Below are 17,255 nucleotides of genomic sequence, written 5' to 3' on the forward strand. Positions count from 1 at the left end.
CTAATGTGCTATAAATAAATTGATTCAGGCTTGAAAACAAACCTGTGAGTGTGTTAAAAAAATACCCAATTCAATAGGCCTTGCACCAGTAGATGCAAATGTTGTAGCTGTGATTTTTTTTAAAAATTATTTTTACAGGACAAATCTTAGCGGGAATAATGGATTCTTTCATGAACAAAGGCAGAAAATTGAGGTTCAAAAAGGTAGAATTCAGAAAAATTAGGTTAATTAGATTGTAAGTGTGAAACCAGCTTTGCATGCACCCTATAAACCCTGAATTAATCTGGGAGTCAGTCAAAAGGTCGACCGCTGAGTGCTGCTGGACTGTGAAATCGCTGCTTCACAGTCTCAAACCTTTTGCATGCTTGATATGAAATCTGACTGTTCCTGTTCACAGACGGCTAAGAGGCTTTTCATTCACTCCCAGTTATTTAAAGGTAGCTGTTGTTGTTGTTTTCCAAAAACAGGGTTTAAATCCTTTGTTTGAATGATTGAAAACTGGATTTCTTTTCTCTTTTAATCCACCTCCTTTTTATTATTCCTGCAAAAGAAATTTAAAAGCACCTCAGGTTGGTGTGCACTTACTGGTACTCCTGCTGCTGAGAGTAGTGCTGGTCGCGGCGCTCCAGGCTCTGCTCCAGTAAGGCCCGGTTCTCCTTCAGCAGGCTCTGGTTTTGTTCGGCTAAGTGTCGGTTCTCCTCCTCCATGTTCCCTTTCAGCTGCGTCAGCAGCTGCGCAAACATAAACAACTCAGTGGGATCACTGAGGAACCTCACTGCCGACTCTGAGTGTATTTTCATGAAACATACCAATTGGACGATAAGAACTGGATTTTTGAATTAATATGTTGTAGATTTAATTTCACTACAAATTCGATATAGAAGAAAAACAAACTACTTATTAATTATATGTGTTATAAGAAACGATTGGTTCCTGTTTTGAAATCTTCAGCCATAAAATGTCATTTCAACTCAAAAGAGAAAAAATTTAAATCTGTCTTAATTAGAAACTTAGTCACACTTTAGGCTTTCCTGAGAAGATTACTGTATGTGATTTAATTTGGGATTGGGATTAAGATTAAGCCATTTCTTCACATTGACAAGAAACGGATGGATGATCGAGGCAGCATTGTTTTATAGTTAGATGAATGATTTCACAAAGTGGATGGAAGGATGAAAAAGGAGAAGATGAAAAAGTTCTCCAACTTCACAAAAGACTTCAATCTTTTGAGAAACTCTGCCAATAATTAAAGGATTTGTGATAAACATCTCAGAATCTAATTTCAAACACCTGAAAAGCAAGAGAGGAGGCAAATGTTCCAAAGTTACTTTGATAAAGTACAATTTACTTATATGTTGCTTTGTAGAGATTTTATTTCTATGGTGTATTAAAAACAAAAAGCTAAGTAAACAACAACAGATGACTACAAACAGATGACCGCCATTGATTTCCTAATTTTCAAACCCACTTTTAAAGGTCAAAAACCTCATTTTGGCAGGAAGAAGGTAAACATAAAAAGATAATCTCATCTACTTTAATCTTTGCAAATCTGTTTCCAATTATTATTTCTTGTCAAATGTAGCCCCATCAGAGCGAAATGCTGCAGCAAAGGATTAATTACTGGAGCAACGTGAACCTTGAGACATGTTTTCCTCTGAACTGCTGCATAATGAGAATCCAAACTACCATATGCACCTAAAATAACTTGGTGTGGAGAAGAGGAAATAACTTCAACACACAATTAGATAATCTGAGGGGAAATAATTCTCACTACATAAAAAACACAATGATGTAATTTGGGAGAAAAGATGCAAGACAGAAAGCCATTATTTCTTTGTTTTTTGCATTGTTGATCAGCTATTTAAAGCAGCAGCTTGGCAACATGAGATACTTAAAAAATGTTCATCAAGTGGTTGAAAAATAGTGTTGATTATGTAAAGATGACGTTAGCTTAGCCTGAAAACAGCTAGCCTGGTTCTAAGAAGGCTAATATAATCTACAGCAGATCTCTCTCCTAAAATATATTATTAACACTTTCATGCTGTCAATTAAGTAGATTAAACTTTTTGACTTATCTATTGATAATTGTTGTTGCATTTAGGCACGATTAACCCAGCTACCCCTGACTAACCTGAGCTAATTTGACTCTTGTATAGGTTATAATATACCAGATTTTAATTTATACTCAGGCTCCTGGGTTATCGTTTGTGTTTTTTGCATAATTTTAGCTATGTTGATGCAAAAGGCATCAAATTTGGCCAGAATGTGGATTTTGCCACGAATTTAAAATTTTACTATGCTACAACTAACTGGAAAAATGTTTCCATTTGACTTTTCTTTCTGTTCTGAATCCAATTCAAAATGGAGTCTTACACAACCATCACATTCTGATTTCTTTCTTTTCATTTCCTGGGTTGAAATCTAATATTTGATCATTTTCCACAATGTGGGAAATCTACCTTTTTTTTCTCTTGAGCAACAAAAAAGAACGAAAGTGATATTAATTGTTAAAAACAGGATTTAGGAAGTTAAAAGTTCAGAAAGAAACAGAAATATGTATTTACTCACCATACATAATACTTACTGTTACTGAAGTTAACAGTAAGTTTCACTCAGCATTTTGTTGCTCAGTTGTAACATTTTACAATTTATTATCAAATATATTCTAGCTAAGAATATCATCCTTCACAGTAGTCACAGTTTTTAACATTTGGGGAAACATAATTATCAGTAAATTGTTTACTGTCTTTAAATCCCTGTTTTGTCTAAACAATAAAAATAGACGCATCACAACATGTTTTTAAGGGGACTGGAATATTAACAAAAGTCAAGATGCTGACTTGGGAAGTTGGAGGGTTGTTATCAACAACAATATCCAACATGTCTGCAATATTGACTTGTTTATTTCCACTCCTGTCAGTGTGTCCCATTATACAGGGCACAGACAGTATTTTACCCCCTGTTGCTTTAACTGCTGCTGCGTTTGAATGCATGAAATGCTGAGAAATACATTGTTACTGTTGATGGTAGTTTGCTTGTTGACAATGTTGCCAACTCCTCTGCAAGAGAAAGTAATTATTGGCTGTCAGAAAAGTCATCACCACTTAATTAGCACATTTTTGGTATGAACATTTCATTGGATGTTGTGGATGAGAGGAGTAAGATAGGAGAGAAAAGGTGAGTAAAATAACTCCTTGAACATGTTTAGAAGTACAAATCAATTTTCTTTTGTTGGTTTTCTGGCAGAGATACTAGAGGTGTTGTTGTTTTATTTGAAGGTTGTTGTTTTTTTTAGTTCAGCTTGAATTTTAAGCTTATTGTTGCAACAGCAAGGCTGCCAGCATCTGGAAACAGATGAGAGAAGATCCTCAGTCTGCCTGCAACCAGGAAGGACAGCTGCGCAAGGTCTGGGCTGTCTGAGTCTTTTGAGACGAAGTTCTTTGAAAAAGGTAAGGATGATTTCAGGTGAGAGTCTCTGGAACAGTCAGATGAAAAAGTTGAGCCCAGGTTTTGGCTGCCTGTGTAAATTTGTCACTAATACAGTAAAAAATGAAAACTAAATTCTAAGCACAGGAATCCTTCAAACCCAAATATAAAAATGGTGAAAGTGCAGCTCAGCTCATAATTTATTCCAAAAACAACACTGTGTGATAGTCACATATGTGATATCTCTCTTTTTAATGTTTTTTTTTTCTTTTTTTACCCCAAAAGCCTTTTAGCTGTACTATAATGGTGCCAGGTGGTTCAAAAATGGTTTCATGAGCAGCTGGATCAAGCAGCAGAATTCAACATCTGCTAGTTGACTTCTAAACCCTTTTGCAGAAAGTCAATTTCCATCTGCCTCATCACTCAGACGTGTTTAAAACGCTGCACTTGTTTGTATTTTAGTGGTTTGGATTGTAAGAGATGCCTGTGCTCCTTCAGAACTACTTGGTATTCAGTCTCTGTTTGGACAGATTCATCATTTTTGGCTGATATGTCAAGCTGAAAATGGCTTTTATATCACGGATGTGAGATTAGACAGCTCCTCACTGATGATATTACTGCCGTTCCTCACTGTCATGTCTATAGGAAATGCTCACTAAAACCTGCTAGGAACTCCTATGAAACCCCTCCAAATTGCCCATAATTCTTTCAGATGAGTTTGTTTGTACTATAAGTTTATCTGTGTATTTATGAAACAGAAAATCCTGTTTAACCCACTGGTGAAGTACAAAACTCCTGCGTTTCTCTGCAGCAGGTGTCTGGGTTTAGCGTGTCCTGTTACCTGGTACTGACTGGTGAGCCGAGCGCTGCTGAGGTCCAGGTTCTGATTGGTTTCCCTCAGGGCGCTGAGCTCCCCCTCCAGTCGGGTCTTCTCCAGCTGGGAGGCGCTCAGCTCCGCCTTTAGCACGGAGCCCTGAGCCAGCAGCTCCGCCTGCGAGGCCAACCAGTCCTTCTGCTGGGCATGCAGCCTGCAACGCCAACATGCACCGTCACTGTTGTGTCCCGTGAAGGACTCTGAGTCACAGCTTGCCGAGCGCTCTCCAACAGAAGCGCGGAAATTATCATCATTATACAACACTCTGGCTACTGGCAGAGCTAAGCCTGGGAAAATCCTGGAGAAAATCTTCAAAGATCGTACTTATTAATCACAACTTTTCAGACTTGAAATCTCTTTGCTTGTTTCATATTACAGCATTTCTTCTTGTGAGGATTAGAAATAAACAAGACACTTTTCGTTCACGATGATTCAGTGATGGTGTGGAGCTGCTTTCATTAATCTGCTGCTGGAAACCTGCAACGTGTGCAAGGTTGGATGGATTCAATCAAGTATCAGGAAATCCTGGGAGGGAATGTCAGGCTGTCTGTGAAGAAGCCGAAAACTGGGTTTAATTAGAATTTTGAACAGGACAATGATTCAAAGCAAACTTAAGATTGTGTAAATTGGTTTCTGCAATCACCTGAAATATTGAATTTTGTGAGGAAACCTAATTTGCAGGTTTCTGTTGCATTGCTTCCTCTGTTTTGATAATATGCTTGGCAACTGTTTCTCTACGCTGTGACAGCTGGTGGAACTAAGATTTTATTATACATAACTTTGTGCTGTTGCCCAAAATCATCTTATAATCATGCACTTTTTCAATAATAAATAAAGAAACCTCAGACATTTAAGTTACTACCAGGAAATTATTTTTGGTAAAGGAAACAATCTGATATTTATAATCTCTAAGAACTCTCGTTGAAGAAAAATCACTCTCATGTCTTTCCCTTTTCAATGATAATCAAAGTTAAATTTGCACATATTAAAAATAACAACGTAACTGGATTATCAAAGGTTAGAGAGCGAACTGCAGATCTAATACTGCTGTTACAGACAGACGGTACGATCGTCTTTGTTATCAGGTTTTCTGCTCTCAGGGTTCAGCAGCGGCAGATGTGGTTTGGCGTAGCAGTGCTGTGAAGGGTAATCTTTAATAATTTAAAATGTTTTGTCTGGCTTAAAGGCTTCCAAAGGTATAATTTTTCTTGACTGCTTGCAAAATACTAAAACTTGGGTCCTCTTCTTTCAAAGCTGAACGCGACCGAGTTCATCCACTCCACCTTTAAGAGTCGTTACAGGAAATCTCTGACCTGACTGAACTGAATGAAAGAACTAAAATAAGACCTTTTAGAGACAACGTAGCATAAATACTCAAGACAGTCTCATGTCTTAGATGTCATATAAATAGAGAAACTAAAGAGTAGTTTGTAAACTCTGTTCTTTTATTTCCCGTAAAGTGAATTTATTTCGTTTCCTTTTAAACAAGTTAGAATGAACTATATTTTTGTACAAAATTATTCTCAGAGATAAAGTTTCAAGGGCTAAGCTTTCCTGATTTTTAAGATTCGTTCAGAAAAAAAAATTATTTTTATTTTTGCAAATAAGCTGTTGCTGACCACAAGTGTCCAGTTGTACCAGTGTATATCTTTGACCCAGAGTCAGACCCATATGCACAACCATCAAGAAACCAAAAAGTTGTTTCTAGGTGTTGAGACAACTACGCTTGTCACAATAATCAATAAATCAATTAACGGCATGGCAAATTAAAACAAACTCAATTATTTCCATTGGCATAATTTATCATTTATCTCTTTTTTTCCCTCTTTCTACCAAAAACTGGATGACAAGAATCTATAGTTTGGTGTTTTGGTCTCCATCAGCCCTTTTTTTTGAAGGGCAATTTTGTTTACAAAGGCGTCAAAATTCATTTTATTTTTTGTTTCGTTTATTTACTTTGCATGTTTAAAACGTCTTCCAGTGTTAACTTAAAGTTTACTGATCTTCTTGCATTATTATTTTGCCATTAATATTATATTACTTAAAATGGTCTCAAAATAATAATATTACTGTTTATCACAATAACTTCTGGAACAATTTATCAAACTTGTTATCGTGACAGGCCCAAAGTCAACAACTAAACTCCCGTCTTTTCTAGTAAACATTGTACAGCGGAAAAACCAACTGACCAGCTCTGATTGGGTTGCTAGGCAACGGGGTTGGGTTGCTAGGTAACAGGCCAGTGCCTACTGATTTTTACTTCAATTCGTTTTCCAAACATCAAAATACGTGAACTTACTACTAAAAAAACAGCTTGTTAGTGATTTTTGTCTGTTTTTTTTTTCTAGAAGTAGAGACCTGAATGAAAAAAGAGAAATGTGAAAAGTGAATTTTGCAGAATGGATCCTTTAGTGTTTTAGTGTTTTTTTAATCTACACGTTAAACCTCCTCTCAGTTTAATCTGTTTTATTGGTTCTTCTACAAGTTTCTTCCTACGGTCGCCACATGCTTGCTTAACCTAAGAGATTTTTACCAAGTACAAAAATCATTTGAATTTTCCAAATAAATGTTTTGTGTCCAATCTGGCCAAACAACATTTTTACAGATTACTCTCTATTTTTTTTTTTTTTTTTTTGGCTTTAAGACTCGTAGCGCATGAGGTCAGGTCAGATTCGACCTTCCATCTGCTACAAATGTTTTCTCCCGGTCCTTGAAAATGTCCTTGACGGAGCAGAGCTCCAGACAAGCAACTTTTTATTCTTGTAGGTGTTTCAGAGCCTAGAATATGAATGTTTTTCATGACCTTGACAGAGACTTACTCAAACATCACACCTTTTTGTTGTCATTTCTTCATCAAAGGAAAAGAAGCAGTAATGATTCAGGGTAAACAGGAACACAGTTAACACTAACTGCATGACAATGTAATTTAAACCACTGAATAAGCGTCTTGAGGTGCATATTCAGGGGGAATTAATCATTTTACACCTGGTTGTTTATGCATTCATGCACGTTTCCTATAGAATAGGGTTTACAGTCTGACGTGTTCAGACTCCGTCTCTGCAGGCTGTCATTAGTTCCATCAGTCAGTAATCAGCTGCATCAGCGTGATGATGGCTGATTAATTAATTATAGTACACAAGTATCTTATGATGATCATTAATATTATAGACCCATCAGCCTCAAGAGAAATTACAATCAGAACCACTTATTTTGAACTGTAGATCTCTGTAAGCCTGATTTATTGCACAAAAACTAACTTTAAAAAATATCTAACGGGGCTGCATAAATTCAGACGTTATAATAAAGCTCGTTGAAAAGTCCTCAAAACAAACTTTACACTCCCTTGAAGGGCCTGAATTTTATTTCTTATGTTTTATGGAGTGAAGCCTTGTTTCTCTGTTCTCACACCCAAACGTTTGCAATCAGGGACAAAAATGCGTTCAGTGCATTATTTAGTACATTTGCATTCAAATCGATTCCTGTGTTGCTCGCTGTGCCTCGTATAGAGGCATTACCGCCGCAGCTCCCTGCATTCAAATGAACAAGACTGCCATGAAAGGCTGATCAGATCTCATGAAAGTGACTCTGAGGAAGCTGTCCGGATCGGTTACCTCTCGTTGTCGTCTCTCAGCCGCTCCAGCTCTCGCTCTCTCTCCAGCGTCCTCTGGGCTTCTGCCTCCATCTTCTGCCTCTCCAGCTTTATCTCCCTCTCCTCCTCCTCCAGCTGGGTTTTACGATCCAGGTGCTCCTTGTACCTTGAAAACACAAACATCACTGAAACCAACAGGAATGTTGAACTCCAGACTGTTGGCTGAAGCGTCCTGGTTTTCTGAAGTTGTTTTTGGGAGAAAGTTTACACACCTGCCCTCCAGCTCCCTGTGCTGACCCTCCAGGCTGCGGTAGCCGGCCCTCAGCTGGGAGTATTTCTCCAGCAGCTCCTCCAGCTCCACTTCCTGCTGCTGCTGCAGCGCCGTCATCCGCTCATGATCCCGCCTCAGAGCCTCCATTCTGGACACCGACTCCTCTCGCTCCCGCGCCCACACCTTCGACTCGGCCTCCAGCGTGGCGCACCGGGCCTCGCTCTCGCTGCATCGTGCCAGCACTGTTGCATGCTGGGAGTTTAGGGAGGCCTGCTCCACCTGAGTGTGCATGTGGCAGACAGACCATGTCTATGGATGTGAACATCAACCTAGCTTCTAGACTTGTGCATCTTAAATTATCCACTTGGGTATTTGTGTCTCCTGAAGACTTTGACTGTTCTTTATTTATTGTTGTATTTTTTTATTTATATTATTTTTATTAAACAAATGCATCCATCAATCCAAGCAAAGAATGAGCAAAGTGAGCAAACTGAGGACAGAACATGTAAAAGGGAAAAGACTACATAAGTAACTCCTCTAAAAATTGCAAATGTCAGTAAAAGAAATCTTTGAAAGCTCAAATAATTGCCACTCAAGGTGAATTTAAAACATGACAAAGAGGTTTGGCCTTTTGGAAGAAAGTATATAAAAATGAGAGCTGACTGAAGACCTTTGCATGTTTTTTTTCCTGATTTTATCTGACAGACCAACACAGAGGAGTGCACATTTGTGATGTGGAATGAAATGATAAAAATTGCAAAATCAGAAACTCTGGTTTGCCATCCTTTACTTTGATACCCCTAAATAAAGTCAAGAGAAACCAATTGCCTTCAGAAGTTGCCTAAGTAGAGTTCAAATCGAGTTCTCTCTGTAAACGCAACTGTTCTGTGAAGGTTTCAGATGTTTCTTAAGGAACATCAGTGAACAAACATGAAGAGAATCCAGCAGCTAATTTGAAATTGTGCTAAAGTCAGATTAATTATATAAAATGCCAACAAAGTACATTGAAAATTGAAATGTTGAGAGCAATTGAAGAGTTCTGAATCCTTCATCCATGTCAGTGCAGGTGCAGGAACAATGTTTGCACTGTAATATTTGCTCTAACACCAAAGTGCACTCATAAGGACAGTCTGGGGTTTAATAAAAAATGGGGTCACACAAAACAGAATATGTTTAACTTTGTGGGTTCCTAAATTATTGACATTATGCTATTTCTGCTAAGCTAAGCATTTAATATTTTATAGATCAGGTGTAAAATGGTGCAGCAAGCATCACTCTTTCCACACAACCATCTGCACGACGGTAATTCTAAACACTTCGATGTCGAACCGGTTCTTTGAAAATAGCCGACGTGTTTCGATCAAAAACGTTAAGGAAGCGACGCTGGGGGTAACGAGCTCACTCCATCATCGTCCTGCTGCTTGTGTGTGTGGTCACCTGTAGCTGAGTGTTGAGCGTCTGCAGGCTGGTGCAGGAGTCCTGCAGGCTGAGGGAGTGGCGGCGCAGAGCCTCCAGCTGCTCCTTGAGGTGCTCACAGGCCTCCTGGGACTGAGACAGGCGCATCTGCAGAGCCTCCTGCCGCGCCGCCGCCACGGCTCTCTGAGGGAGGGAGAGAAAGCTTCCATTTTAACAAGGTCTGCAGCAACGCCGTGGTATTCAAATACCTCTGGAAATATCCATGCGATTTGGAGTTGAGTGGAATCAGCAGCTGACCTTTTAAATTACTCCCATGCAGGTCAGACGTTGAGGGCTATCTGACCTTTATATCAATCTATAAACACTGAAATTCATCCCAAACCTGTCATAAAGTAAATTTCTAAACTTTTTTTTCCGCCCTGTAAATATGCATACTTATTACTGACACTTGACACTGTGTAACCCACGCCTAAATATGTTGATTAGGCATTGTCAGACATAATCTGAGGGAAAAATGCTGACGGCATAAAAAAAAAAAGTGTCTTGCTCCAAAATTGATCTGCAGCAGCACATCACGGCTCATTTCTGTTCCCACCATGCAGCCTGACGGTATTTTTGCACACACAGGCAGGGAAACAGCGTTGGAGCATGGATTTGTGCGCGTGCAGCTCAGGTTTAGTGTGTGACAGCTCTTTTTTTAAACCACATTTTCCTCATGTTTAACATTGCTGACTCAATCATACGCCGGAAATTTCTTCCTTCGTAAATGGGCACCTTTAAAATTTTGCTTTCCTGCAGCACAATTCACTCTTCTGACTGTGTCATTAAATTTCAGTATTGGAAAATTGGGCTATTTCTATATCAGATGACGAATCCACAGAACAACAGCTAATAGATTTGCTGCTTTAATAAGCACCTCCATCCTGCGAAGGAGATTTTACCTCTCCGACTAAACTATTCTGTCTGCACTGTGGCTGAAACTGTCTTCCTGCAAGTTCATTAAATTAAGAGTATTTGTTAACATTTTTGCGTTTGCTGCAGAAAATCAGATCAGAGTATTATCAACATAAAATGAGACTTCTAGGTTAAATATGGACATGACAAAGTGAAATATCTGGATGCAAATGTGCTGGTGGTGGAGAGTGAAGAGGCCTTTTTGGTTTTTAAGTTTTTCCACTATTAATGCAGTTTGGGTTACACATGTTAGCTTGTTAAGTTTTATACCAAAACACAAAAGTTGGAGAGCTTGACAACCACCTCAAGCCGCTGCTGCTGCAGCCTGTGTAACGACGTTTCAAACTGCTTTTGAGGGATAATTTACCATCAGTTCACATCCTTCCATCGTTGGCATATATGCATTATTAATGTTGGGCTTTTAATGATGTACAGAACTGGGTGCACACCCTTTAATTAAATTTTACACCTTTAAATCTAATTTTAATTATTTCAAAGATTGAATAATGTCAAACTGGAGCTGTATCTACATAAACATTTGTGTAACTGGGTGGCACAATCTCCTGATGATTATAAGAAAACCATACATTTTCTACACTTTTAAGCCCTTTCACTACTTAAAATTATTAGTAATATTTCTATTTTATTGTATTATATATTTTAAATGCACACATCTTGTTGAGTGTTTTTACATAAGAATCAAAGCTGCACCAAAATGTTTCTGACTGAACCAGGAATTAAAGCCCAGAGCTGGCCGCGTCTTCGTTCAGCTGTCCTTAATCTCTTAAAAGTTTACCAGCAATAATGCAGCGCTGGCTGAGAAATGCACTGGATGAAATTCCTGACCTTGGAGATGATGCAGCTCCACTCTAACAGCTTGATGTTGGGGTTAATGTGTGTTTTTGAGGCAGAGAGGAACAGCATGAGCTGCATCCGGGGAGCAGCAGAGGAGATAAGGAAGATTAACAGTAGCCGAGGTGACATTTTAAAACTGATGAGCAGAGATAAAACCCAAGTTCTGGAAATAAACCGCCACGCTCGGGGAAGTGGCCTTGTGCGAGCTGATAGTCGCAGAGTGTCCCTACAGCAACAATTTTAGCAGAATACGGCCCAACCCCTCACATAAACACAGACGCACACATCGCTTACAGGCTTACACACCTCTTTCTCCAGCTCCAGCACCCTCTCACTCAGCAGCCGCTCTGACTCTCCTGTGGTGTGCCGCCGGGTCATGCACAGGGCGAGCTCTCTGCCGGCTTCAGGGCTTTGATCTAGATGTGGCATCTTGCTTTTGTGCGACAGTTCTGAATTTGAAACGGGAGGAGATTCGCTCGTATTGAGCTGCTGTGAGAGCGACTCGGCTTTCTCCTGAGACCGCTTTAGAGAATCTGTCGTCGCCCTGAGCTCAGCCTCGGATCTCTGCAACTTCTGCCTCAGGTTGTCGACTTCGGCAGCCAGTTTCTGAGCTGAACTCTGCTCACTGGATAGATCCTACGGAGATGGAGAGTGGGTGGGAAAGGATTAAAAGATTAAAATCTGAGGAATACTAAAAAAAACAAAAAACAATGCATTAACATAAAGAAGAATATCTAGCAGGAGGATTTGCACAATCTGTTTAATATAAATCCTGGGATTTGATTCAAGGACAACCTTTCTTGTAAAACTTTGTTAGAGCCAATAAGCCTGGTCATCTACAGCAGTAGCTCCAAGATGAACAAGAAAACTGGATCTTCTTTCTTTTGGTTTTAATTATTGTTTACTTGCAAACACTTGTAATAGGTAACTCTATGTGGAACAACCTTTTTAATGTAACCTCTGCACAGAAATTTGACAAAACAGGGATATTCTGTTGTTTTGGACCTCTGATCTAACTGCAAACAATCTTTAAATTGTTTAGCACCAGATATTTGCAAAACTTCTGCACAGGATTCACAGAGTAGCAGAGTGCATTAAATATATCCAAATATGACAATAAAGTCCAGCTGGTTTGCACCACTTATGCTTTTTGATGCATATTCATTATACCCCAATGACCATGTTGTAATCATTTTGCTGCCACCTAGTGGTCAGCCGTTTGACCGATCAAGTTTCAAAATGTATGATGCATGTGCAATATTTAAATTATTTTGTGATTAATTTAGAATCTGGCAGAAAAATACACACATTTTAAATTATTTGTTGATACATTCATGCAATGAGTGGTCATAATAAATATTATTGATGATGGATAAAACATAATTTTGTTCCAAACACGATAATGAATAAGACTGTTATGTTTTTTGCAGGCTATAAACTAAAAAAAATTAGCATGTCACTCTGAGTTTGAACAATATTTAAGAGGCTATAAATACATCTATTTAATGAGTGTATTTTTGAGATCCATAATATCACTTGTGAATTTTATCTCTCTTTTGTGTACATTTATGACAGCATCAAACAGCAGGTTCATCATCTCATTTGTGCACAAATGCAACATCTCCAGGTTTTCCAGCTTGCAGCACAGAAATTATAGCCACAAAAACTAATAACCTCAACTTTTACTGGTTGAAGTGAGTTAGTATGCTAATTAGCATTGGGATAATGACAATCACAACAACCACTGTAACAGTTTTATGCATTTGTAACTAATGTCTTTTTCTGTCTTGTAACAATTAACAGAAAAATGTGCAATTAGCAATAAATTTTACTTTCATTTTAATTTCTGGAGATCATTTCCGGACCCCCCGGTGAGGGGTTTTATGACCCACAGAGGAATCCCAGCCCCCTCGGTTTTACAGTCGTCTGTACTGGGGGAAACCCTCGCTTTTCTCTTTTTGCTTTTTGAGCGTGATGCATGTTTAAAAATCTAATTCTTTGGCAGTGAATTTGTTTTGTTCAGGTAAATCCAGAGTGCATATTCACCTTGTGCAGCAGAACTATGGGTATAACGTGAGCCTTTTTTCAAAAACACACCTGAGACAGTGAGCTGATCTTGGCCAGGGCTTCTGCATGCTGCTCCTGCAGCTGCTGCTTCACCCCCTCCATGCTGCTCAGTCGAGAGCTGAGCTTTTTCTCCAGGTCCTGCAGCCGAGCGCTGAGCTCCTTGGACTCAGTCAGCTGCTGACACACACGTCTACACACACAGCAGGAACACGGGTCAGAGGAGGGTTGACTGAAGATTTCGCATTACAGATAATGGCAAGGCGCAAGCAAGCAGCTCTCTCTGATGCCTTGTAAAAGTTAATTGCAGAATGAAGGTTAAATATGAGTGCACCTGTGTTCAGCATCCAGGGCACACGCTCTCTGGTTGCTGTGCTCCAGAGCCAAGGTCGTGCTCTCCAGCTGCTGCCTGAGCCTCGCCGCCTCCCTCTCTCTCTGACGGCCCTCCTTCCGCTCGCCGTCCAGCTCCGACTGGCACACGTCCTTCTCCTGCTCCAGCCGCGACGCCTCCAGCAGCGCCTGGTCGCGCGCTCGGACCAGAGACTCTGCTTCCAGGGCGGCCTCGTGGAGCTCCGCCTCCAGCTGCTCCTCCCGACGCCGCGAGGTCTCCAGACTGCGGCCCTGACGCTCCAGCTCCGCTCTCAGAGTCTGGATGGTGAGCTCCAGCTGGTCAGTCTGATGGCAGAAGACGGATGAATTAATGATGCCATTTTTATTACTTTCTGGACAGACGAGGCAAAAAACTATTTGATCCAGCAGGAGATAACCAACATGACTGAATCTCTAGACAGACCTGACTGTGATCCAGGTGATAAACTACAGTGAAGACAGAAGTCATGAATAAAATAAAACCCAGATAGAACTGCATGGGAGCTCCGTAAACCATGAGCTTCTCATATTAGAAGACAATTAAAATTTAGCTTTTATGTTTAAATACAGCAGAACGCTAGCAATTTATGTGTAGGAAAGTCTGCTTCTGTCCATTATAAAAAATATGAGAAAAAAGTTTAACTTAATGTGTTATTGAGCTTAATGAACTGTTTGAGAGCTAGGATCAATTGGAATATATGTGTGATTGAATTTAAATTATTTTTTTCTGTAAAGTTCCTGGAGATGACATTTGTTGTGAATTGGCACTGTCCAAATAAACTAAACTCAATTGAAATGTTTAGCAAAATTATGTTTAAAGCTAAATTATAGATGCTAGATCACCAAGGGATTGCTAGGATTTCTATTATTCTGAATTTTGTTTAATAATCCTCTGGTTTAAGATTTAAATTTAACAACAAAAACTGCAACTTTTCTGCAGCAACATCATAGATCTATATATCAGTTTAAGCTAAAGTTCAGAATCGGCTTCATTTGCCATATTTGTACACGAAAACAGGGAATTTGACCTTTGTTCAACTTTGCTCTCAATCTGCAGAGATTCAAATATAAGTCTATAAATTTGGAAGAAGAAGAAAAGACGAGGTTGAATTAATGTAAACATGTGTAGTATCAATGTAAGCATTAGAGAGATAGCCTGTGGGAACAAACTGAGTTTATGGTGGTTCGTTCTAGTAAATAGCGTTCTATAGGGCCAACCTAAAGGTAAAAGTTTAAACAGTTTGTGTCCAAGATGTGTGGGGTCTGCAGAGATGTATGTCCTGTTTGGAGTGAAGGCTAGCGTCAATGATCCTCGCTGCAGACCTTATCGTTTGTTGCAGTCTAAACAGTTTCTGAGCTAAGCTACATTATCATCACACAGAATAGCTCAGTGAGCTCACACATGAAAAAAGAGACGGGGGATAACAAGTCATTTTTTCCATTTGGGTTAAATTCAGGCCTGAAGCTCAGGGAAGTAGAGTGCACTTCATGTTTCATTTAACATTCACCAATTTAAAGCCCAGGAGCTCAAAGTCTCTGCTGCTGTGGTCAAGATGTAGGGCTGTACGTGGCTTTTTCCGTTTCATGAACTGAATCATCAAATATTCAAATGTACAAATTTTTATTTTCAAGCTGACTATGCAGATGTACAACTAATGTTATTTAATTCATAAACCGAGGAGGCCAAGAAGCCGCATCGCTCTGATATTGCGGGAAGCAGCTGCATTTAGTTCTTGTCAGGAAATCACAGCATCCAAGAAGGCCGTGAACTTCTTCACTAAACTGTCATCTGAACAAGGAGAGCAAGCTTTCTTTTAATGTCAAATTGTAAAAATATTTGTCTTGGAAAACTTAAAACTTGAATAAAAGTGGTGTTAATTGGCTGTAAAAATTGCATGAACACAAAGAAGCTGGATTCTTTTTTAAAAAGAATCAGTGTGACATGGAGGAAGATCAGAAATCATTAACAGCTCTTTCTGTGCAGGAGGCGTTCACCAAGCTTGTTTTATGGTATTTCTTTAATGCTGACTATGCAGTGCTCTTTTCCTTAACTTGCAGCTTTACTCATGTCCTGAAATTTTACTGCAAATAGGACATTAAACATAACATTCACCTGGACTTCATTCTGCTGATGCAGAATGTCTGAACAAGCTGGTTTTAGGTTTCATTTTTAAATGAAATCATGTTAAAAAGCTGAAGTGACGACAAGGATTTCAGCTCTGAGTTCATTTGTTTCTTATTCAGGTATTGCAGCTGAGAACTTTATACTAAAATAATGTTTTATAGTGCACAAAACTTCTCTATCTTTATTTCAGAACGACAACAGCAGAACAACAACAACAAAAATCCATCCACGTCTTGTCTGCTCCTGACCTTTCGCTGGGCGGCTCGCAGGGCGTCCACCGTGCTGCGCAGCGTGTCCCTGTCTCTCTCCAGCGCCGCCCGCTCCCCCTCCAGGGTGGCGATGACCGTGGTCTGCATCCGGTGGAGCTCCGCTTGGCTCCGCAGGCGGCACAGCTCCTCCTCCATGTTCAGACCCTCCGACTGAAGGACCTGCAGGAACAACAGGGAGACGATCACGGAGCTGCAGAACCGGCCGCCCTTCATAAATGCTGGGTGAGTTAATTCACTGAACACATCTCAGTTCTCTTTAGGATCGACCGGGTCAGCCATATATGTTTGCAAACCCCCCAATAAACCTTTAAAATAAATTTATCCTTTATGGTAATTGTGTCATCTTACATCTTACTCTGGGCAATTGCAGTTATCTTTGCAGTCCTTTTGATGTTATACTTTTTTTTTAATTCATATTTTGGAGTTTTCAGTTGGGGAGCATTTTTTGGCATTTGTAGCAATTCATGACTTTTTATTTGAAAAAATATTCTTTCTTCTTTCAGCGAGGGGCCGAATGAGGAGCCACGCTCTTCTTGCCCGTTACAATAACAAATTTTTCTGGACAATAAATTGTCCCAGTAATTTTTATGATAAACAATAATGTTGTTTTGATATATTGATAATGGCATAGTAATGCAAGTTTGCACTCTCAAAGACCAATAAACTTTGATTTGTAAAGAATATTTGGCACTGGAACACATTTTAGATATCCAAAATAAAAATAAAACAATAAATAAAACTGGAATAAAAAACACAATCAAAATCACAAATACATTGAATTATGATATCTTTCAAAAAATATTGATCAGAATTAAATTTATCAAGCTGAGCTTCATTTATCATGCAATTTATTGATTCATTGCTTATTGCAACTAGCTTTGCCTCAGTACATATTGAGGCAAAGCTAGTTGTAATGGAAATTAAACAAAAAGCGTCATCTTGGGGTCGCAAAGTCTCCACAACAGTCTTTAGATTCATTCTAACCAGCTGATTGAGGCGATGCCAGAATAAATCTCTAAACAATGTTAGAAGGTAAAACTGTT

At 39.3% G+C, this 17,255-nt stretch overlaps 1 protein-coding gene across 1 annotated transcript in view; it reads right to left on the reverse strand.

The window, feature by feature from the left end:
- The window catches only part of ccdc88b (coiled-coil and HOOK domain protein 88B), a 59,255-nt gene that overhangs the window by 11,505 nt on the left and 30,495 nt on the right, over nucleotides 1-17,255 (reverse strand). Inside the window, exons 16-24 of the mRNA XM_088009498.1 lie at nucleotides 16,192-16,371; nucleotides 13,784-14,124; nucleotides 13,483-13,642; nucleotides 11,692-12,021; nucleotides 9,598-9,759; nucleotides 8,162-8,439; nucleotides 7,912-8,055; nucleotides 4,268-4,454; nucleotides 586-731 (exon numbers count right to left, since the gene is read on the reverse strand). Of these exons, the coding sequence (XP_087865624.1) occupies nucleotides 586-731; nucleotides 4,268-4,454; nucleotides 7,912-8,055; nucleotides 8,162-8,439; nucleotides 9,598-9,759; nucleotides 11,692-12,021; nucleotides 13,483-13,642; nucleotides 13,784-14,124; nucleotides 16,192-16,371 (1,928 nt within the window). The remainder of the gene's footprint in view (nucleotides 1-585; nucleotides 732-4,267; nucleotides 4,455-7,911; nucleotides 8,056-8,161; nucleotides 8,440-9,597; nucleotides 9,760-11,691; nucleotides 12,022-13,482; nucleotides 13,643-13,783; nucleotides 14,125-16,191; nucleotides 16,372-17,255) is intronic.

Source organism: Poecilia mexicana, unplaced genomic scaffold (genome assembly GCF_051168715.1).
Source record: "Poecilia mexicana isolate PSO_F unplaced genomic scaffold, ASM5116871v1 scaffold_10, whole genome shotgun sequence".
Taxonomy (NCBI): Eukaryota; Metazoa; Chordata; class Actinopteri; order Cyprinodontiformes; family Poeciliidae; genus Poecilia; species Poecilia mexicana.